The sequence below is a fragment of the Falco cherrug genome, chromosome 9 (assembly GCF_023634085.1).
Source record: "Falco cherrug isolate bFalChe1 chromosome 9, bFalChe1.pri, whole genome shotgun sequence".
NCBI lineage: Eukaryota > Metazoa > Chordata > Aves > Falconiformes > Falconidae > Falco > Falco cherrug.
The window spans coordinates 34,070,535-34,094,043 of NC_073705.1; the positions used below are offsets into that span (position 1 = coordinate 34,070,535).

The 23,509-nt window shown below is 43.1% G+C and overlaps 2 protein-coding genes across 12 annotated transcripts in view; one reads left to right on the forward strand and one right to left on the reverse strand.

Moving 5' to 3' along the window:
- LOC129736772 (uncharacterized) overlaps nucleotides 1-23,509 on the reverse strand; it is a 127,117-nt gene that overhangs the window by 93,256 nt on the left and 10,352 nt on the right. The window lies entirely within an intron of this gene.
- MARCHF8 (membrane associated ring-CH-type finger 8) overlaps nucleotides 1-23,509 on the forward strand; it is a 99,496-nt gene that overhangs the window by 5,069 nt on the left and 70,918 nt on the right. For 7 of the 11 annotated variants that reach the window (XM_055720171.1, XM_055720168.1, XM_055720174.1 and 4 more), the window contains exon 2: nucleotides 19,687-19,865. In XM_055720171.1, coding sequence (XP_055576146.1) covers nucleotides 19,770-19,865 — 96 coding nt within the window. In that variant the 5' untranslated portion in view covers nucleotides 19,687-19,769. Of the gene's footprint in view, nucleotides 1-16,526; nucleotides 16,676-16,751; nucleotides 17,587-19,686; nucleotides 19,866-20,839; nucleotides 20,933-23,509 lie in introns of those variants that run through there. The other 4 variants (XM_055720169.1, XM_055720173.1, XM_055720172.1 and 1 more) reach the window with 4 other exon arrangements.

Genomic DNA, 23,509 nt, shown 5'->3' on the forward strand with positions numbered 1-23,509 from the left:
CTTCTCTTTAAAGGCCGGGCTCAGCCCCACTGCAACTTTCTGGAAGAGGGAAGGCGGTGTCACAGGAATTATTAATGAAAGCTCCTCCTCTCCCACTTATTGCAGGGCTTATAAAAAGGATGCCTTTGCTTAATTTCATTCATAACAACCTCTTAAGGTATCTGTTGGTGGGAAAGGCTCCTTCAAAACCAAAGGGAACTGCAGAAAGACAGAGACCCTTCTCTGCCTGTTTATATTTGCTTTCACTGTCACTGGCTCCTCATGTCATCCAGGACAGAGAGGATTAATCTCTCTGATCCCTCTATTTCTAGTTGTAAAAGTGTAGTGTGTAGTGTGCTGTTGAGGGTGATTCACTACTAGGCCAATCCTTGTTGCAATCTCTTGTAACTATGAGCATATCAATCAGAAGAGGAAGGCTAATGGAAAATGTGGCATATTTCGGTGTGTGCATATATATTTCTTTTTCTGTGTGTGTATATATATATTTATGGGAAGATTGATGGATTGAAATACAGGGAGTGATGCAATATGGGGCTCTGCCATGCTTTCATAACATGGGCCACATTATAGCCAGAGCTTCTTGCAAATGCTGCCTCTTGCCCTGTTTGAGTGTGGGTTTTGTCCCCTTCTCACCGGTTTCCCCTGGTCTCCTTCAGCAAACCACTCTTAAGGGACTTGGCACTTAACAGCATAATGAACTCTGCTACAATAGATAGAAAGTGAAAGTTGGCCATGGCTTTTTAGTTCTTAATAAGCCTGGTGAAGTCTGACATACCAGAGCAATGTGAAGAGCACTAGGTAATAGTTTACCATAGGTGATGACAGGGAGGAAAATACACACGGGAGCAATCTGCTCTTTCTGAAGTTAACAGTAGGGTTTGGGTTTTCCTTGTTTCTGGTAAATGAAGTGAGTTTCCCTGGTAGTTCTGCATCCAAAACATCTGTTTAAATGTGATTATTGTCACCATAGCTTTCAGTGTCACTTTCACATAGAGCTTGCCTGCCAAGTCTGAACTGTAAGTGCCAGGACAAGAAAGGACAGTTGTCAGTGTTTTTTCTGAAGCACAATCTGAGACCGATCGTTTACATTGAAGCTGCTTGTATAAAACGTGTGTGTGCGTGCGTATATGCATACAAAACAGAAAAAAACCAAGTAGACTGAAGACTTGCAGAGGAGCTGCTGCTCTTTGACATTGCAAATGATCTCTAGATGGGAGGGTTTTCCTATACCAAACAGCATAAACGCTTACTGCACTAAGTCCTTGTTGCAAAGAGAAAAAGAAGCAAGCTGCTTAGCTCTGAAGAGAAGAGGAAGTTCGGTGGCAGCTGAAGGTTTGTTGTGAGAGACGGGAAATCTGAGTCTTGTTCCTGCTTCTGGCCTCTGTTTTTTGGTTTAAGCTACCTCACCTATGCACCTTAGTTTCCTGCAACTCAGTTGTTGTCTGTATCACGGTTTTTGCAAGGTTCTTGGATTTAAAAAAAAAAAAAATAATTTTTTTGCTCAACTTTCCAAGGGGAAGTAGGCTTATGCAATCACGCTGCAAGTAACTTCTGAACCTGTTGGCTAAATGTCAAATATTTAGACGTCACAGGAAGAAGGGACTGTAAATTGCAGTGTCATGGCCTGGAGCTGCAGCCTCGCTCCGCGCCCAAGCCCATGGAGAAAGCACTTTTTTAAACCCAGGATGGTTCATGTGGGTAGTGGCCCTTACAAAGCCTGCAATCACAGGACGCCAAACTGTAGGAAATCAGTCTGTGCTAATCAGTCTGCCCATGAGATGGCCTTCTTCCATTGCCAGGCCTTCTGAGAGCTGAAGGGAAAAGGTTAAATATTGCTACTAAATTAGAGCTGGCACAGTGCAGCAGGCTCTTCACAAAATTAATGTTTGATAACATAAGGGGGTGGAGGGAGGAGAGATTCCCTTGTAAAATTACAGGAGTATTGTCAGGTTGGCTTGATCTTGGGAGCTAACAAAAAAAAATAGCGTGTTTGATTAAAGATGGAAGGGCATTTTAACTTTGGTCTTGGCATAACAAAGCAGAAGCTAATAAAAACAAGATCAAATTTCAGCCTTCTAAATGCATCAGTGTTCTTATGCAGTGTGTTAACACTGTAGCCTTGAAATACCTCGTTGATTTTGGCATGGTAACTTCAGATGTTGCCTTTTAGCAGTTCCTTTGCATGAGCTGGGTATTTGTTTCTGTGATTGCTGTGACAGCATGTTCAGCTGTTTTGTACCCTTCCTCCTAAGGGTTAACCAGGGAGGATAACTTCTGACTGAGGCTGCTAGAGTTAACGCTTTCAGATGTTGCAGAAATATTCACCAAGTTTCTTTCATCACAAAATTGCAGGGCTTGAAAAGTCTCCACGTTCTGTACAAGCTGCTACATGCTTTGGCAGGTGTATGAGGAGTCCTGCTCTGGTACACCTGTGGAGCTCTGCAGCTCCCAAGGACTGAGATGAGATTCTTTTTATGAGCCTTCTTGGGAGTGCAGGAAAACTGCTGTGTGATGTTTTGCAGGCAAATCATTGAGAAACTGGGGTTTGCAACGCTGTTTTATTTTCCAAATGGCAAGAGGTTCAAAATTCTTCTTTGACCTTACTTGATCCATCTGATTACTGTCTTAAACAAAATGTGTAGCTTTGTTTCTAGCAAAGCAAGTCTTCCCTGCTGGTGTGTGACAGATTACAGGTGATTGCAAGTGATAGATTAGAAATGCAGCTTCAAAGCTGTGCATTCAGAGCAGCGCTTACATGGCTCTGCCAGAGCCCTGTGCCTTGTACCAGGGGTTGCCTAAGTGCTCCTTGCTTTTTTACCCCTGCTCAGAAAGCTGTATCAGAGATGCATGTAGTGGAGTATCTCCTCTACCTACATACATACCAAATGCAGTGGGATAAGTCAGATATATGCTTTGTAGTCATTTGGTGATTTTCTTTTTCCCAGGATCAGAGTCTCCCATGGTCAGTCAGCATTTGGTGTTCTGGGGACCCTGAGGTGCTTCTCTCTGCACCAGACCTAGGCTTTTATTCGCTAGTGATGTTGGTATCAGTTTCTCCAACCACAAGGCAAGGATCCCAGCTCAGTTGCTGTTGAACACGTTTGATTCAAGATTAGATTTCTCACTCATTTTCCTTTGTTAGTGATACCCTGACAATAAGCAAGCATAGCATTGCGTGGTCCGGCCGCCTGAGAGCAAGGAAGCTGAGTCAGGGTCAATTCTTTATATGGAAAGGGAATTAGGTACATCATGCATTTTATTCTTGGCTGTGATCTTCCGTTGTGTCTGTTAGACGTTTGTTACGGTTGTTTGCTTTCTCTGTGTACTTGAGCTCTACTTGTCAGCTGGGACACTTGTTCAGTCTTTCTTTTCCATCTTTGAATGCCTGCTGGGAAGTTTCTCAGTCAACATGTTCTCACTGCTGTGCTGCAGGTGCTTTGTGCAGACTTGGTAGGGCTGTGGTGCCCTGCAGGCATCCTGTTGGTTAAGCTGCTGCTTGACTGCTTGCCAGCTGCCTTTTCGGTTTTCCGTAGCTGCTGTATTTAGGCTCTTCAGTTTAAGACCTGCATGGGTTTGGCTTAGCCTGTCTTTCCTGGCCATGCCAGGTACAGGGGTTGTGGGAGGAAGCTGCAGGGATGGTTCTGCACCAGGGTGGATGCTCTGCTCCGGGAAGGTACATTTGCCAGTTGCATCTTGGTGCTGTGGTATTACCTCCCTTCCACATGACCCCACAAAGCATATACTTATCCCTTGTCACACAGTCTGAATTGCTGCTTCTGTGAATTAAGGGAGGAGAAACTGAAGACAGCTGATGATCCAATCTCTGACTGGCCTCCTTTGAGCTGTATCCTGTGTGGCTCATGGACAGGTCTTTGTGGTTGATGTAATCTAACTAATGCATATGAGAGACACCTGAGCCAGGAACGGGGAATTTACTAAGATGATGAAACTGTTGGGTTTCACATCTGAAAGTAATTCTTGTCAGTAGGGGATGGGAGTGGAAAGCAGCTTGACTGTACACTGCATGTTGCACCGAGGCCAGTAACATGGACATAAAACAGCACAGACCTGCTTCTCTGAGATGCTCTTTATCCTCAGTCTCCAGCAACCCCTGTGAGTTGAGGAGAGTTGGCAAGTGTCTGAGATGAGCCTTTCTTCCGTGAACCTTTTCTTCTTCCTTTATTGGAATGTGCCAAGAAAAGACGAAAATCACTGGCAGGCTGTCATGCTTTAACCTGATGAGCAACAAACCAGCACAGTATGCTGTCACTGCACCTTCTCCGACTCCTTCTATAAGAGATGCCACTCCAACATGACAGCTGTCAAAGGGATAGGTTACTCAAGCTTGTGTCTTCACCACTGGTGTGTGAAGGCAGCTGTACCTTTACAGACCTCTTCATCTCCCTTGCCATTCTTTCTAGACTTTGAGTGAGAAACTGAAGAACTTAAGAAGTCTATTCTCAGCTGTATGATAGCTGGTTCCTCTTTCTTCATTGCAAAGATGACTGATAGATTACAGCTTTTGAAGAGATACTGAATGTTGCATTGGAAGTTGGTGTGTAAAATGTAGTCTTAGAAAAAGCAGCGAGTAATTTACAACTGACTGCAGCTCCGGCTCAATCAGATGATTGCTAAAAATAATCCACCCTCTAATTCCACAGTTGATCTCTAATTAGAGAAGTATTCATAACTAATATTCATAACTAACAGAGACTGTAGTGCTATCTCTGTTTTGCCATTCAGGAAAGACTGGGCAGAATCAACGTTTAGGAAGGGAATTTTGGGGGGAGACTAGGTGCTGTAAGGGTGATGGTACTGACTCTGCACTGGATTTTTGCTGAGTCGTTGCCCCAGCTAAATGCTGTAGGGTGCAGTTTTGCCAGTAGTGTCTTTTTTTTTTTTAGGCAGAGAAGATGCCCACCCTCCTTGGTGGGCATCTTCCTAGAGAAATTTTTGGTTTCTTTAAAAAAAAAAACCAAAAACACCCAACACACAGGCCAAAAAAAAAACCAATCCATGAGCACAGAAACAAACATTGACAGGTGTTATGTTGTTGTTTCCTGCTTGAAGCTGTCAGGTAACATTGGCTGAGCATCGTAAGACGACTGTCTGGCTTTGCTGCAGAAGCAGCCCAACAAGGAAGAGGGAGGCTTTTCAGCTGAGATATTTAACGTTTCCAAAGATTGGGGTCTGAATACTTTTTACACTCTTTCTAGTTTCATTTCTAAGTCAGGTGGCTACTGCTGTCTGTGATGGGGCAGTAAGAGATCAGCCAGCCTTGCTGAGCTGTGAAACTTGTGTTAACTCTGCAGGAAATATAGGTGATGTCAGGTTGTACTAAATGACTTCTTCAACAGAGGATGGTAATGGGAGCCTTTGCCATCACCAGGTAATACCGTTCCCTGAATAGCACATGTCCCTGTAAAACAAGATGTGTAACTTGCTCCAAGACCAAGGCTTTACGCCTGTTCAGAGAGAGCATGGCTGATGGAGAAGGATGGTGTCAGGCACTTGTGACACAGAGGAGACCATGCCTGTTCCTAAGTACAGTGCTGCTTCTTCCTCTAACACCCAGAGACTGAAGGGACTGATTTGGTCCTCCAAGGAGAAAGCAGCAGTGTTTTGGTCACTTATGGATTCCTGTCACTTCAAAAATAGCTGAATTCATATCCTTCATCTTTAAATACTTTATGACCATCTTGATGCTGCTGTACAGCCCGTGTGTGGGAGCCTGTGCCAAAGATGGGACTGTCTCTGGAGTGGAACATGCCAACTGTTTTAAGCAAGCAGAAAACAGGAGATTTTATCTTGGATTTTCTAGCATCTGTTGCATTTGGAATAGGGAGTAGTTTTCTTTTTTCAATCAAAAAAAAATATTGCATTTGCCATTTTAAAATGGTTAATAAAGAAATATGTCCTTATCTCTCCATTAGCCTAATTCAGCAGACATTTGAATTATTTGTCTGTAGTAGTAGTAATTTTTTTATCTGCTCTTTGGAAGAGCAAATGTCCCTGAATGTTACTGTAATTGTAACTACTTAGAGAAGGAAACCACATGATCAGCAGATGTGGGTCCTGGAAAATGTAAAGGAGAACAGGGTGGGGTCAGGTGGATTTATCTCACTGCAGCTCTGAATGCTGTTGATGCAAAATTCTGATGTGGCCTCGACAGGTTCGATGCTCCCCCTCTTTCCAGGAGTATGTTTTCCTCCAGGACTGATGAGATTTTAGCTTCTAATTTTTTTTTTTCTTCTTGCCTTTAATTTCAGCAGGTACCTGATAGAAACTGCTGTTCCTTCCAAATTTTACCTTCATTAATGTTTCAGATTTTACAATACCAGGATTACATGGGCCTTGTTTAGCACACTTGGCTCATCTCTCTGGCTCCTGTCTAAACTAATTTAAAACAAAGAGCATCTGTTAGGGGAGAAGACAGAAAAGCCACTAATAAATGTGATTGGGTTGAAAAATGTGACATGTCAATTGGTATCAGTGACGTGGCCATGATCCTGAATTTTATTTTAAGCCTTTCTTTGTTTGGACAAGTTCCCCTACCAACTTCTTTTCCTTGCCCTGTGGATATACGACAGCATCCTGGAATCCATTCCACCGTATTACCCCAGCTATCACCAGGCTCCTTCTAAGCCATCTTTTGTCTTCACAGCACGTTGCTCTCTAATGGCATGGGCTTCTCCTCACCCTTATCAGATACTCAAAGATCGCTTGAAGCATCTGCTGGAGGAAAAACTAGAAGTTATTGAAGAGTAGGGCAGCAGAGCACTGCAAGCCTCTCGTTCCAGCAGCAACAGACGTATGCAATTCATGGGGTTTCTCATGAACAGGCACAATTTCTGTGTACCTGGGTGTTTCACTCTGTCTTAGCAGCTTCCTGTAGCTGGCTGTGGGTGACTGGCAATGGGCAGCTAGAGGCTGACAGACAGACTTCAGAAATGCTGCAGTTCTGGTGATAGAATGCTGTGATGGATTTGATTTAATAGGATCGTATGTAGATCTTGCAAGTGCATAGGAACGGATTGGTGGAGTTTTGTGCTGTTTCTCTAAACTTCTCATAAAATCTTTAAACTTCCAAATATTTGTAGAAACAAAAGGACTAATACTGGATGGGACAGAAAGGGTCAACACTTAATTACTGAACTGAGAACAAGGACAATGAGTGAGGATGTAACCACTGGACACTGGTTTCTTGTCCATGTAAGAAGGCAGCAGTTTAAAGGAATCCACAGTTGTGTATTCATCTCACAATCGTATCCAGTGGCTATTTTAGGTATGGTAGAAATGAATGGCCTTTTACAGACCATAGTAAGGAGTGCCTTGTCTGTGGGGTTCAGTAATGCCAGTCCCTTCTTTTTGGGTGGCACGGAGTACTGTTGTGGGGGGAGGACAGGCAGAACAGCGTACACGTGCCAGCATCCTCGGATGAAATAACTCCCTAATGAAGGGAAACTATGCTGATGCTTCTCTGCTGCCAGTGCTTGTTGGTGTCAGCAGTGGCGTGGGGAGCTGGGATGAGGGCAGCCCAGCAGTTTGTCAGCCCTGTGAAATGGGTTGCCTGGCCTTTAAAGTACACCAGGGACACTTGCGATAAGAAGAGCACATGCAGCCATTGTAACTGTGCAACGTGTCCCATGATACCAAGTTGCAGCTGGAAGAGGCTGTCTTTTTCTGGCACTAGAGGGGAATTAATTCTGTTCACAGACCTGGGCTCTGTCTGTAGGTTTTATGCAGCTGTACTTTGTAATGATAATGCTGTGACACATAGGTTCTTAAGCTCTTCTAGCATAATTTTCATGTTGAAATTGATAAGAAATACCATGTTTGTCTGGCTAGCAACTGTCGCCAGTCAAGGTCTGGTTTTGGTGAGGATGCAGGTTGAAGCTGAAGGAGTGACTCAGATGTTTACTGCTCTGATTGCTTGTCTTACTGTATCACTTCGGCCTGTGCTCTTGGTTGTACCAGGTACCGTACATTGCCATGGTAAGGAACAGTACTATCCCCCACAGAAGATATCTGTACAGCCCAAACAGCCTGGAGCGGGGAAGTGGAAGTACTGTTATCCTTCCATTGCACAGAGGTGACTAAACTGAAGAACTTAAATTATTTGCCTTCTTGAACTGCAGCCAGCAAGCACACCTCTGTATTGGTGATATTTGAAATAAAATAAAAAATGAGCATTTATGTCTAGGGGGCTGTGGACACCTCCAGCTGGTTATTCTGCCTGGAGCACAAGCTCTTGTGCAGTTGGCGCTACTGGTCCTTCCCACTTCGCCCTCTAGGGAGAGGGTTCTTGTTGGACATTGGCAAATATATAGAGAAGGTATCAGCATGGAAAAAGATGGAAACAAAAAACCCCCCATAAAGTAGGCATGCTATGCCTGAACATACTTCCCGATAAAAAGGTGTCACCAAAATGTATTTTACTTCAATGACTACAGTATTCGCCTGTATTTAAAATTTGAACTTTTAAATTTTATGGGGATAGCAAATGACTTCACAGCTAGCTTTGCAGCCAAAGTTCAGTTTGCTTTAAAATGTGGGAAATTATGGTTGGAAACATAATTAACTCATGTCATGCAAGTTTGTGAAAGCATCAGGTATAGGATGCTTGGCACATTGCCCCTTTTACTCTATACTTGAACTTCTGAAGACACTGGATTTGGGTGCTCCAATTTCATCGTCCTAATGAATGTGGCTTGTAGCAATTTCCTCAGAAAGAGTTTAAACATTTGTCATAATGATTCAGAAGTCAAGAGTTTATTAAGACTTCCAGAGCAAAGATATGCTGTAACTTAAACCTGTAAATAAAGAGTTACTTGGCATTTAACTCGTAAATCATTCAAAAGAAATATATTCTTACATGCACCACTTTGGAAATTTCTTATTCACCCACAGGCAAAGAAGAAATGATTTCATACTTCTTCAAAACACAGAATCATACAGTCAATAGTATATTCTTTTTACTCTGGCTTAAGAGGAGTGTTTTGCCTGGTAGCAGTTAAACAATAGTGAAGAATGTTGCATAGGTGCCTCTTGTACATAAATGGCCTTTACAACTGTTAGGCTCTGATGTAATGGAAAATAAGTGATGTACCACAGGATTTTCCTAAAAATGCATCGTTATCTGTGTACAATACAGAATGTAAGCAATGTCCTTGCTAAACAATGACAAGATTGTTTTGTTTCATCACTATCTTGCATTGTAAATATTTATACTGTTTGAGAAACACAGGCTTTCATTGTCTTCAATGTAAATTTATGCATTTGCTTTTAATAGTTTTATTAATTTTGAAGATAAAAATACAGAGCAGTTTTTTGCTGGATTTCATGAACCTCAAAGAGTATAGTAGAGAATGGAAAGTAATCATAAATTACTCATACATGTTACATTATATCGTGTGGACTTGTGTACAGGGCTAGAAATTTGCCTGCATGTTAATGCAGATTTCTTTCACTGGTCTATACATGTATTAGCATGTCCATCTTTCCATTTGATTATAATCTTCATTAACATTTTATTTTAAAGACCATCAATTGTCATATGGAGTGCTTTGCCAAGTCATAATGATCACATGGGCATTTTTCCCAATAGATCTGCTGTTATTCTGGAGATCTGGGGTGTTGCCTTGTCCTTGATATCATTTGATGTCTTTCCTGGTTTGGCTTTTGCTTATGAATAGGAGGGAGGGGAGTGTTTTTTTTATATCCAGTGGGTGTACTGTGGACCCTTCTGCACTGGTTGCAGGGTGATCTGCAATTGCAGGGGACCAACTGTGGCAATCTTAGTGTGCCATTCCCAAACCTGTGTTCACAGTAATCTGACCTTTTTTTGGTTTTCCTTTACAAATTTCAAATTGTATGAAACCTTACCTACTTCTCTCTCTAACCATTTCTGTGGGTTATTAAAGAAAAGGTGTATTGACCGTTGCATCACCAGTGTGCAGACTGTGATGGAATCCATGTAGGCTACTGCTATGCAATGCTTTTGAACAAGTAATGAAGAAGGAAAATCAGCTTTTCTCAAAAACTGTAGCAATAGGGATGGTACTGTGGCATGTTGTTATCTGATGAGTATTATGAAGAAGCAAGTCATCATCCCTATCTTTAAGGAAAATGTAGTTTGAGTGATGTTATTAAGACAGCCTTTTGCTCTGCAGGGTGGCTTCAGTGCCAAGTTGGAGGGAAGAATGCCTCTTCTGGAGGGAGGCATTAATTTCTCAGGAAGTCAGTCTCTGCTTGTTATGAGACTTGATGTGATCGTAGCTAGGAGTGATAGCAAGGCAAGTCCCATACAGGCTGTGACACAGCATCTTGCCTGCAGCATGGCTGTGAAGGCTCACAGCTTGCGGTGTGATTCATGGGCTAGACCTGGTCTGCTTGGAGGCTCCTCGGGGCAGGAGGATATGTTTAATGTGAAGGGATGAAGTGAAATGGTGATTATGTAGGCAAAAGTACAAGTGGTACCCTCTTTACAAATGGCTTTGAAAATGCAGTGGAGGAGGTAGAGCAATTTGCTGGCTGAGAAAATGGCAGCCCTGGCTGTTGACCTCTTCCAGGCCCCCACCATTAGGGCTTCCCAGTGCAGAGACTGAAACTTCTGCATTACCTGTTTATTTTTTTGCTTGTTACAGTTAGAGACTGTTCCAGGGACTATTGCCGATGTTATTACAGACTTTCATCAACAAATATACAAGGGGAGTACTTAAAAATGTGTATTACCTAGCAGACCACTGATGTAGTTGAAGTTTTGCCTCTGTAGCAGAAGCTTTCTGCCTCTGTGTGTGGAGTCCACCTGGTGCTTTATTCTTTCCACAGGACATCAGGAATGATTGCTGATGCTTCTGATGCAGCTAAGTTGTTATTAGTAGCATAAGCAGGCAAAAATGATACAATCATTAGAGTCCCATCCAAAAAAAAAATTATTTGGTTATCAGAACAGAGGAAGTGACACTCTTATTCTTCTGAATGCTACTGAGCTAGTTGGTAATTGCACTTAGCAGCTGATTTGATTTGAAGGGGACAGATTTTAAGGTATCAGTTTTTCAGAGGTGCAGATCCTGCTCAGCTTCCAGTGAAATCAGGGGAGGGGGTTGTTAAGAGCTCTGGGACCACTATTTATTGATGCTGTAGTGTAACAACTTGCTTGTTGAGTTGTATTATGTTTGTAAAAACAATCATATTCTTATTTTGAAAGGAGTCAGCCAGAGCTGGTACACACCTCTGTTTCTCTATGCACTGTGTGTAGACTACAGCTATATATTCCTGTACATTGAGAAGCTTTCAAAGGGAACATGAGTAACATGCAGAAGGATCTCTTGTTCCCTTTCTAAGCTTTTCTTTTGATTTCAACTTCATAATAACTTTCTTTTTTAAATTAAATTAGAAGAAAAATGTTTTTAAGTCTGGAAGCAGATTATTTTTAGGACACTAGCAGGTGGAGGAAAGGAGGAACTGAGATAATGAAGAGAGAAGTTGCAGCTGAGCTACTAAACAATGCATGATATATGGGCAGTGGCATAGCTATAAATAGCAATAATCCAGAATTATATCTGCCTGGTCTTAGAACAACGGTTCTTTTCACTTACAGCACTGTACTAACCCTGAAATGTGAAAGTTACTGTAGGGAAAGAAGTGCTAGTTTCTCTCCCTTAAGCTTCCTTGATTAGATGTGTTTGTCAAGTTAACAAATGCATGTGAAGTGCATGAGGGTTGATAACATCTCCTAAATAATGCTGTTAACAAAGTACTGATTAAGCTACAGTAAAAGAAAACGAAACGCAGATGCAGGATCCTCTTTTTGAAAAATGCACATCTGTCATCTCTAGAAAAGAATTATGTAAGCTACATTAGTAGGGCAGGAGTCCGGACAAGCTCAAAATCAAACAAATAAAAGCTTCAAACTGGAGCCAACACAAGCTAATAGGGTTGGAAATATTTGCAAATATGGGAAATGTAGCGTACAGGAAGTAGGCATAAGCTATATGCAACTGAAATGTCAGGGTAGGTTAGAAAAGTTAAGATGCACACAGGTACTGTTGAGGTCACTGGATGCAGGCTTCTGTTACCTTCAGAACAACAAACACCAAAAAACCCAAAACCAAATTACTTTTTTTTAGGGGGTTTTGAGATTTCACATCAAGACCTCCAGAAGAAAAACAGATTCCAAATCTGCATTAATAGATTATTTCAAGTCTCACTAGGAGCAGGTAAGCCAGCTGATGAAGATGTTACACCATCTAGCAGCAGTCAGAGGTTTCTTCAGCAGGTTTCTGTTCTTGTTTGGGTTGGTCAGGCTTCATGCTGCACAGAGGGGAAGTTTCAGAAGACCAGAGTTCGCCACAACAATCCACAAAGCCTTAAGGCAGCACTTCCCAGCCTGCAGCTATAGGACTCCCTAAGTCCACAGGCTGCATCCATTCCATGGCAGGATGTCACGGCAGCGCACAGCACTGCAGTGTCTGGATTATCTGGGCAGCAACAATCTGTTGTTATTTTTAACCTGCTCACCCTGCAACTGATTATCAGACCGTTGACCTATGCAGTGCAGCTCACTCTCATTAAAGGGGGCTAGGGGTGTTGAAGAAAAGTGTAAGAAGCCTTGGGGCAGACCAGAATGACTCAGAGGTGAAATTCCTTCCAGTTCCTTTCTGTTGGCAGCTATCATCCTGCCGCTGCCTCAGGTTCCAGGGTTTATCCTTCATGCATGTAAAGACAGATTCTTTATAATCCAGAGTACTTATTGTACTTTAAATAGGAAAACAACTGACATGTTTGACTGCTACCTTTTTTTCCCCCTGCTGTGAGTAATGCAGAGCATGTGTACACACCTACATACATCCTCAGGATGCTTTTCTTTTGGAAAGGCCTGTGTACATCTGCAGCCAGTGCCACTACAGCTCCAGAGCTTCTGCTGAAGTTCTCCAGCATATGCCATGTAGCAAGGGAATACGGTGGACTTTCTGAAGTGTAAATGACCTAGTAAAATCTGCAGTTCATACTGCATGATTTTAGATTCTGGTAGATACCAAACCATAGACATGAAACCATGATTTGTGCTAACTTGCCCTTGTCTAGCTGAGAACTTTTGGCAAAGAGCACTTTAGCCTTTATTTTGGAATACCTAATGGGCAGAGAAGCTGCAGTGGGTGGCAGGTGAGGGATGACAGAACAGCTTCCTCCACCTGCATCCTTCCAGTGGCACTTCTCACTGTAACAATCTGGCGATTTACAGACTGTTAGGTTCGTTTCATGGCTGAGTTATGTTCATGTTTTGTCACTTGGGAAACTGAGGTCCTGATGGGGTGGATTATGGAAGTGGGGTTTCAAGTGGTCGCCCACCTGCTTCTGTTATAGTGAGGTTACCTGCTGTTGCTAGTTGTCCCTTTTCATGTACTTAATGCTGATAACCCAGGGGAACCTAATTATCTGCTTCTGTTGCTGTCAGGAGATCCACTGCTCAGGGGAATGCCCCAGCCACCAGGCCCAAGTCATGTGCATGCTTTTTCTTCCGTTTTCAGTTCTTGTCAGCTACCTTCGGAGCCTCTGTCTTGTTTCCTCTGAATCTGACTGTTCTTGCTGCAGCTTCATGGTTACAGCAATGTAATGAGGACCCAGCTGATGTGGTTCCAGCTGCCTGCTGGCATTTTTAGTTACTGTTTTGCCTGCCATGAGAAAGCAAAACTGGACTAGCTGGGTGGATGAGATCTTAGCTCCACTGAACTAAGATCTCCTGTGGGTTCTGAGGACAGGATTTTGACTTCTATTGTCTTTTGAAATGGTGTTGGTTTCTGAAGACTCTCCGTAATGGCAGTATGGCTAGAATCCATTTTGCAGGAACCAATGTGGCTATAAATAAGGGGAACAGTAGAGCTTCAGGCTGTCCATTGTATGGTATTCCCATGCTCCCCAGCCAGGTTTGCAGAAAACCTCCCTGGACAAGAGCAGTAGTCTGTATTTGTGGCTTATTGGCTGTTGGCAGCATCAGTAAAGAAATCTCTAAAGAGTCCAGCTATGAAAACAAGCTTAACTTTTATTATAGTTTGCTGAATGCCCAAACTCCTAAGAGAGGTTTTGTATAAGTATTTTTCTCTAGTGAATAGTATGTGAACAGCCATAGGGGTGGGAGGAGAATAGGGTCCCTCCTTCAGAGGCAGATGACTGCCTTGCCTATGGGACCTGGCTGGTGCACATACCCTCTCTCTCCTATTCTGCCATCCCATGATTGCTTCAGTTTTCCAGGCAAAAAGGAGCTGGAAAGTCCTTCTTCTGTGAACAGAACAGCATCGGCACTGGCGATCCTCGGACTTGCCTTGTATGTGTGGTTTATAAACGACACACAAGGGAGGAGGAAGCTGAGCCCTTACCTGCCACCTCCTGGGCAGGTGTGCTCAGCTGTTCGGTGCAGGTGCTATAGTCATGAGGAACCCTCACTTTGTGTGAGGGACGGCCTGAACATCTCACTGGAATCCTGAAGAGAAGGGAATATCTAGGAGCAGTTCCTTTGCCTTAGCATTTATTCCCTGAGCGCTTTTTTAGCGGGCCCCTACCTCGATGTGCTTGAAGCTGGGATCCCTCTACACAGGTGCCCAACTCCTCACCCCTGGATTGAGGAGCACGTGGTGCTAATTTAGGTGTGGAAAACGTCCGGTGGAGCTTGTCATAACTTGCTTTATGTTGAGTGGCATTGCTTTCTGGCCCTTGTCTGTCTGTACTTGGTATTGCAGGTGGTCCGTTGAGCCGTGTAATTTTTATCCTTTAATTAGCACTGTGGAGTTAATGTGCTTCAAGTTGATACGGACAGGCTTGGAGTGTGTGCGTTGTTAGGGACCTTCCAGATTGGGGATGCTGTAGAGTGGCATCTGGATTAAGTTTAGAGCTTTTTTTAAGCCACCCTTGAACAAAGGCAGGCTTTATTAGAGCATCTGCCAGGCTCCTTTACCAGAGGAGGGCTGTTTCACATCATCTTTGAATTGGGTATCTGCTGCTTGAGCTCTTTCAAAGAACTTTTAACACATGCTATCCTCAAAGTGCCAGTAGAAAAACTGGTTTTACTTGTTTGTCATCATGAGAGGTGTTTTAACTGTGTTTTCTAATAATTTTCCTTGTTCTCTTTATGGTAGTAACATGTCCTTGCCTGCAAGCCCAGAACCATTTTTGAGGGGGATACAGACCAGGGTACGTCTCCTTCTCCTTGGCTCAGCTATTGCTGACAGTAGCACAGAACATGTTACTTTGCATATTTTCATTGGAGCTTGATGTTTTCTGGACTTCATTTCCTTATATTTTCTTGGGAAAATACCTTCCTTTTCCGCCTTGTTTATTGCATTTTGATATTCCTGTCACAGCCCACATTGATCTCTCCTCTAGCCTGACTCCTTTAGAGATGCAGCTGAACAGGTGTGTGGAGGACCCAGGGAGGTTCTGTGTTTTCTCTTTATGCTTTATGCTGAGATTCAATAGTGCTGGTAAGTCCCATGTTTCCCTCTGTCCTCCATTAAGGAAGTGTCCTTGTTGTTGCTTGTTTATGCATATAAATGTGGTTTATTTTTAAAATATGGTACCTAGAAGTTTTGCAGGCATTGCCTTCAAAGCTTTCATGCATGCTTTATGATGTGCCATCTTAACATCTATGGAAGTAATATAAATCCTGACCACATGTCCTGGTTTCAGCTGGGATAATTTTCTTCTTACTAGCTGGTGCAGTGCTGTTTTGGATTTGGTGTGAGCGGTGTTAATAGCACAGGGATGGGTTTGGTTGTTGCTGGGTAATGTTTGTACCAAGTCAAGGACTTTTCCGTATCGCAGGCCCTGCCAGCGAGAAGGGTGGAGGGGCACAAGGAATGGGGAGGGGACACAGCCAGGACAGCTGGCCTGAACTGGCCAAAGGGATATTCCATACCATGGGACATCACGCTCGGCATATAAAGCTGGGGGAAGAAGAAGGAGGGCGGATGTTCAGCATTCCAGCATTTGTCTTCCCAAGTAACGGTTACACGTGATGGAGCCCGGCTTTCCTGGGGATGGCTGAACACCCGCCTGCCCATGGGAAGTGCTGGATGAATTCCTTGTTTTGCTTTATTGTGCACACAGCTTTTGCTTTACCTATTAAAGTGTCTCTGTCTCGACTCATGAGTTTTCCCACTTTTAGTCTTCTGATTCTCTCCTCCATCCCACTGTGGGAGGAGTGAGTGAGCAGCTCCATGGTACTTAGTTACTGGCTGGGGATAACGTGTGACAGTCATTTTTGGTGCCCAACGTGGGGCTCAAAGGGTTCAAGGTAACAACAGATTTGATTGGAATGTGCTAGATCAAATTTATAGCTGTTATTGCTGTTAAGCTACTAAAGGGCAGTATCTGTGCTTGCCATGGGGCTTGCTTGACTTACTGTTTGTTAGAGTCTAGTGGTCATTAGTGGCTGCTTTTTGCTTTTGCTGCTTGCTCTACTGCTTATCATCTTGCTCTGCTGTGCCTGGGAACATTTTGATAACAGGAATGGTGATGCGCCTGGGCTGGCAGATGGCCAGGGCACTGCTGCTGTACTGGACAGGCTGGAACTCCAGTGTGAACTTGAGTCGAAGGGACTGTGACCTGTGGATGAGTCCATGTGAGAGCAGGACACCTTGAGGCATCTGTGGCTGTAAATAAGTCCACATCAGAGCAGGTATATCTCCAAGTGTCTCTGTCTGTGGTTGTGTCCATGCCACAGCAGGTATGCTCTGAAGGGATTGTGGCCCAAGGATAAGGCCATGCTGCAGCAAGTACAGTTTGAAGCATCAGTGGCTGTGCACAGGGTCATGTTGGAGTATCTCAAAGTGCGTGGCCATGGATAAGCCCATGACAGAGCAGGTACACCCCCAGAGGGACTGCAGCCATGGGTAAGCCCATGCTGAAGCAGATGTAATTCTGAAGGGACTGTGGCTGTGGGTAAGGCCACGCTGGAGCAGGTCTATGGTCATGGCCCATGGTTAAGGCCACTTTGGAACCGGTCCACCTCGAAGCAACTGTGGCAGTAGATAAGTCTGTGCCGCAGCAGACATACCCGTGGAGACACTGTGGTTCATAGATAAAGCTCCACTTGGAGCAGATACAAACTGCAGTCTGTGGCTAAGTCCAAGCCAGAGCAGGGGCAAGGGGAGAAGTTCACTGCAATGTTAAACCCTGTGGACTGATCCAAAGGGACCAGGGGTAGAGACTGTAATGGATATACGTTTAAATTGTTGTAACCCATTAATTGAGTTGCACGTTATAGGAATGGCTATAGTAGGAACCACCTGAACCAATGGAGGACGAGCATTACAAGAAGCAATGCAAATGCAGCAGCAACACAGTCTGAGCTGGCTTTGGTGCCCCATAACCCCATGCAACACACCACCTCTCCTCTCCTGAGTGACAACCATAACAGTTGGAGCACAAAGTCTGGACTAAACAAGTGCAGTGGACATTTTATGGACATTCTACACACATGTTTACAGGGTTGGTCCACGGACTAGGAGAATGATGTCTGTGTATCATATCAAAGGATGAGAAGGGTGATGATGGTTAATGAGGTTGTGTTGGAAAGTGTGACATGATGTAAGTAGTATGGAATAAGGTGTGGATACTGTCCCAGTTTCAGCTGGGAGAGAGTTAATTTTCTTCTTGGTAGCTGGTGCAGTGCTGTGTTTTGGATTTGGTGTGAGTGGTGTTGATAGCATACGGATGGGTTTGGTTGTTGCTGGGTAATGTTTGTACCAAGTCAAGGACTTTTCCGTTTCTCAGGCCCTGCCAGCGAGAAGGGTGGAGGGGCACAAGGAATGGGGAGGGGACACAGCCAGGACAGCTGGCCTGAACTGGCCAAAGGGGTATTCCATACCATAGGACATCACGCTCGGCATATAAAGCTGGGGGAGGAAGAAGGAAGAGGGGGGCGTTCAGCATTCCAGCATTTGTCTTCCCAAGTAACTGTTACACGTGATGGAGCCCGGCTTTCCTGGGGATGGCTGAACACCCGCCTGCCCATGGGAAGTGCTGGATGAATTCCTTGTTTTGCTTTATTGTGCACACAGCTTTTGCTTTACCTATTAAAGTATCTCTGTCTCGACTCATGAGTTTTCTCACTTTTAGTCTTCTGATTTTCTTCCCCGTCCCGCTGTGGAGGGAGTGATGGCTGGTGGTGCTTAGTCACTGGCTGGGGTTAAACCACAACACCATGTGTCAGTAAGGCTTTTGAATCTGGCTGAGCCCTCTTAACGAGCAGATAGCATCATCCAGCAAATGGAGTGTGTGAATGGGAGGCTGGAGGTGGTGTGTGCACTTTTGGGTTTGGTCATTACTTGCTTTATGACCTCTGATAACTCTTTCCCTCTCAGTGCAAAGAGAATACTGAACTGTCATTCCCTGTATAAAGTCCCTTGGGATATGTAATTAATGCTTTTCTCTTTTTTTTGTTTAATCAAAAGCAGTCAAGAGATATGATCCTATTTTCATTTTACACAGCTGCAGTACTCCTGTGAAGTCTAATAGAAATAGAACCAGACTGGCATATTTTGCAGAATCAAAAAACCTGGGAAGCTTGGCCTATCTTTAAAACTTCCAATTAATTAAATATTCAATAAAAAATATGTACAATACAAATTATGCACTAAGTGCTAGGCTATACTACTTGCACATTGTTAAGCAACATGATATGTAGGGCATCTGTCTATTCTCTGTTTTCTGCTTTCAAAGATTCAGAAACAAACATACAGAAAGTTGGTATGTCAAGGAAACTACAGCGCATCATCCAGTTGCCCTATTTATTATAGTTCCCACTGTGTTAATTCCCCTCTAATCCTTTCTTTAAACACAATTGATTGCGTATCATTTGTGGTAGGTTACATTCCAAATAAACACTCCCTGATCCTACATGTTTCAAAAAGCTTTTTATTTAATGTAACTTTGCTAATCTAATAAAAGGTATGGCTAATTATGCCTGCCTTTCAGATTAGCATTGCCAATTTTGGTTAATTTATGTCTACCACTGTCTCTCCTATGTGTAATGTTTCCCTGTTGTATTAGTAAAAGAAGGATAAAGTGTGTGTAGTCCAGTGGATTCTTGATACCTAGTCAGGGACTTTGAATATATTATTCTCTAATTAACCTTAAGAAAGGAACAGCTCATGTGCTGCGTCTTCCTATTGCCAACTGGTACATGTTTGCATGAATGAGAGGAGCCAAATGCAGGCCACTGTTTTTAACCAAAGCTACGGCATTCGGCCCGATTGATTCAGGATGATGCCTGAGGCAGGTTGATCCTGTGTGGGGCTGGCAGTTTAGGAAGCTACCTGCATGAGCTATGTTCTCCGCACCTCCAGGTAGCACACTCCCACAGAGCAGCTCTCCAAGCTAAGCATCCTGCGCCTTCCTATCCACGCAGACTCGTGTGATCGCTGCCCTCTGGCTCTGCTCTTGGACCACTTTCAGAACTGGTTGATAGTTTATTTATTCACTCATTTGCATAAATTATGCTCTAACCTGTCTAGTTCTAGCTCTCCTGTGTCTTTTTTCACCCAGCCGGTGCACGAAACTCTCTCCTGTTGAGAATCCAGAGAGAAAATAAGAAGTGCATGTTGGTCCAGTTGATGGCTTAGCTTTGGTTTAGAAATAATTGCATTTCAAGCTCCTTTAACATCATCTAATCTTTTTATTTTTTAGGTGCAAGGCCTGACAATGGCACCGAATGAGCACTGCCTTCAAGCCTCCTTCCTGTAAATGATAGGACCAAACAAGGCGGTGTGATGAACATGCCACTGCATCAAATCTCTGTCATTCCAGCTCCGGATGTTACCTCTTCCAGAGTCACCAGGAGCAAGACCAAAGAAAAAGAGGAACAGGTACTGTCAGATATGCTTGATTTTCACAGGAAGTTATCCAAGTATAAAATTATAGGAGTTATCAAATCAGGCCTGATTCTGTTCCGAAGCCCCAACTCCTTGCACGATTGCTGCTTTTAGTGAAGATGAATGTTACCAGATTAGCCCTTTATTCTCATATTTGCTAGTTTAAAGCAGCTGACTACAAAATTCTAGACATTGTTGTTCACTAACTTCTGCAAAATGCAAGCTATGACCTATTTTGCATGAGAATTCAAGGCAGATAGGGGTTTTGGATAATGACTCCAGCGTTGTTGTCACAAGAAGCTGTTATAGGTGTATTTTACCTTTCTAAAAGAAAAATAGTACGGGGTGTGAACTATATGCAGCCATGCATCCTGTTTTCCTTTGCTCTTGACAGCTTCTAGTAGCCATGTTGTGGTTCATATTGACTGGAATATCACAAGGAAGGAAATGTACACCCGCACCTATACTTGGCTGTTTTCTAGAGATATGATTTGTATTCTTAACTTGGGAGCGTGTGTGTGAATGGAATGCAAAAACATCTGAAGTATTTAATGATTAGAAGTCTAATAGTATCTAATAGGCTGCTTAACAATTTTTAATAGCACACCATGTTTACTCTTTGTGTGCCAACCTTATTTACCCCTGGAGTACATCTCCAATCCAGCCCGAAGACCTTAGTGGGCATCATGTTCTAGCATATACTGTACTGCATTGAATTTTACATTATCTGTCAGTTCCACAGAAACTTCTTTATGTTTTTTTGCTTTACTTTAACATAAAATCAGGTCAAGAGAATATTCATATTATGGTACAGCTGCAGGGCTTGTTTTGTGGTCTGCTCAGCAGTGGTTAATTCTGAGGAGATCTAGGGTGATACTGATTATAGATAGGGCATAGCTTAAGTATAAGGGACAAGAAAGGCACTGTCATGTTACGGAAAAGCATTCACTAAGATTAACTTTGGGTAGGATAAAAGAAGTTCTTCTGATGTGTTAGGATCATCTGCCATGACTATCATTCTCACCTACCAGCTGTCCAGATTGCACCTACCAAAGTCACTGGTGAGTCAGTAAAAATAAATAGTCCCATTGCTGTTTTTTGGAGTCTTCTCCTTAGTAACACCTTAAAATGGATTTTAGCCCTTCAGATTCTTAAACCAGTAACTAATTAGGCTGGAACGCTGCTGCTTTGGGTTGCCAGGCAAGAAGTCACCATCACAGATGAGGTGCTTTAAATCCATAAAGCACCTTGTCTCCAGAGTCTGCTGAAATCTCTTGCTTTCCACCCATTGCACACATCCATCGTCTGGGCAGCTCTCTAGATAAGAGGACTCTGCTGTTTCTTCCCTTGGGTCCCCTCCCTTATTGAAATTGTGTGTGCTGTGAGAGAGTGAAGTCCCACTGCCAAATGTGGGCAGTCCTGGGAATTAACAACCCTCTGCTGGGATGATGGGGATTAGGAGGCCAGTCAGATCAGAACAACTTCTGCTAACTCTGACCAGGCAGTGAGCCCAGGAGTGGGAGTCCCAAGTTGTCATCTTCATTTCATTCTTCATTTCTGACACAGCGGCTTCAGTGTTAACGAGTCTCCCTGATGTTTCCTTCACGATAACTACTTGAAATGTTGATTATTGTTTCCCATACCAAGTGGCTATTGTACTGTCATGCCTTGGGATATTTGAAACAGAACAGAATATTTATTTAAATACGTGCAGTATTGCAGAGGAAATAATGGGGACTGGGACTATGTGGGCAATAGGTCCGACTAACCCAGGTCTTGTCCTTCCTGTCTCTGTCAGCATACTCATTCATCCCCCAAGTGTCCTGCATAGCGTAGTGACACTGTAGCTGCTCTTGTGCATGGAAGCCACTGCCTAGCCCTTGTACGCTCTTCCCCACTCCTGTGAACTGCATTGCTTCTGGTGTTAACATTCAGTGCTGGGTCTAACAAATGAGCTGGAGTTGTTAATGTGCTGACTTTGACCAATCCAGTTAAAATTTTGTGTTGCATCAGTCAGGACAATGCAAGGCTACTTGCTAGTCGGAGTCCCTGACAACTCTTGGGTGCAGTCAGGACCCACTGGCTGTGACTCTGAGTTTTGCTTATATTTGAACTATACAGTAAAGGAGAGATACGGTGCAAGAGAAAGAAATTGTAGATTATTGCTGCTATATATTTAATCACTTCAGACTGCCTGTTTTCTGTTTGAGATAGGAGCTACTGCAAGGTAAAGAGCAGCACGCAAAGTGATCATGATCCTGTGTTGAGCAAATCTGCTGAGTAGTTGATGTTTTTTGTGCCCTAGGTAACATTCGCTGTAGAAGAGAAGGACACTAGGTAAAACTGAGAAAGAAGGTATTTGCACTTCAGTTTTGTAACTTCAGTACAAAGTCAGTGTAACTTCAATACTTTCATATTTCAGTTGCATAACTGCCCATGATGCAGCACAGCTCGTAGTTATTTCTTTGTGTTGTGCATGGCCTAGACACAGTTCTCATGGATTTCTGCAAAAATATGTAATAGTTTTTCAGGAGCAGGTGCAACATTTCACAGTTTGATTCAAGTGTCATGGTTTTCTTACCTTACCTTTACTATGTAATAGAAACACTCCTTACCTTTTGTGTGTAGGAACAACAGTAAGCACCTCAAAGAATTGTGTACGCTGTGGTCTTGAAGTGTTTTGAGTTGTACAAAGCCACTTGCCAATCTGAATGAAATCAAACAAACACCAAACCACAATCAAAACCAGTATTACTACTTCAGATATAAATATGTAGGTTTGCTTTGTAATACCAGCCTATGTTCTTAGACCAAGTGTATTGCCAGGTGTGTGCTTTGTAGAGTGAGCAGAATCACGTACATAATCTCCCCTGTTTATTGCCAAGCTCTGGCTAATGCCAAAGTGAATAAAGGTAGAGTGTCAACTATTAGATGAAATTTTGCCTTGCTTTTGTCCTTGCTATTTCAGACTGGACCTTTGACTTCTCTCCCCTTGCATCCTGCATTGTAAGAAATCCTTCAGAGGAAGGGTTCAAGAAGCACAGCAGCAGAAAATGAAGTACCAATGTACCTAGAGAGAGAACTTTGCCAGTCTGTGAAAAATCAAGTGTTTGTCCTATTTTCCAGAAGGAGGATGCTTTATATCCTATTCTTTTATCTTTTGTGATTATAGATGTGTCTAATTATCCATATTTGCAGTAGAGGTGCAGAGGAAAAATTCTCAAGCTGAACAGTGCAGATCTGTTTCTTCTCTTTCATGGTTCTGGTCAAGGTGTAGCTCTTGTATTTCCAGTTAAGGCCTGACCAGGTTTAGAAATAGTTTTCCTTGCTGCAACAGCAAGTTTTCTGGGCTACTAATTTGTGACTAACAGTGAAGAATAGCAAGAAATCCTTACCACCTTTATCATTACAGTCCAGTTGTGGGTGATCTATAGTCCCTAGGCATACCTCATGGCAGATTAACATGTAGATTCAATACCTGTGGAAGTCTGTAGCAAAAATCTTACTGAATTTGAAGAGGTGGTAAAAAGCAGAGTTCCTGCTTACCATTTCTGGCTGGAGTCCTCAGTGATATATATAAATAGCAGAGCCTGCTAGATTCTGATTCAGGTTAGCGTAATTTTCAAATTTAAAATAGT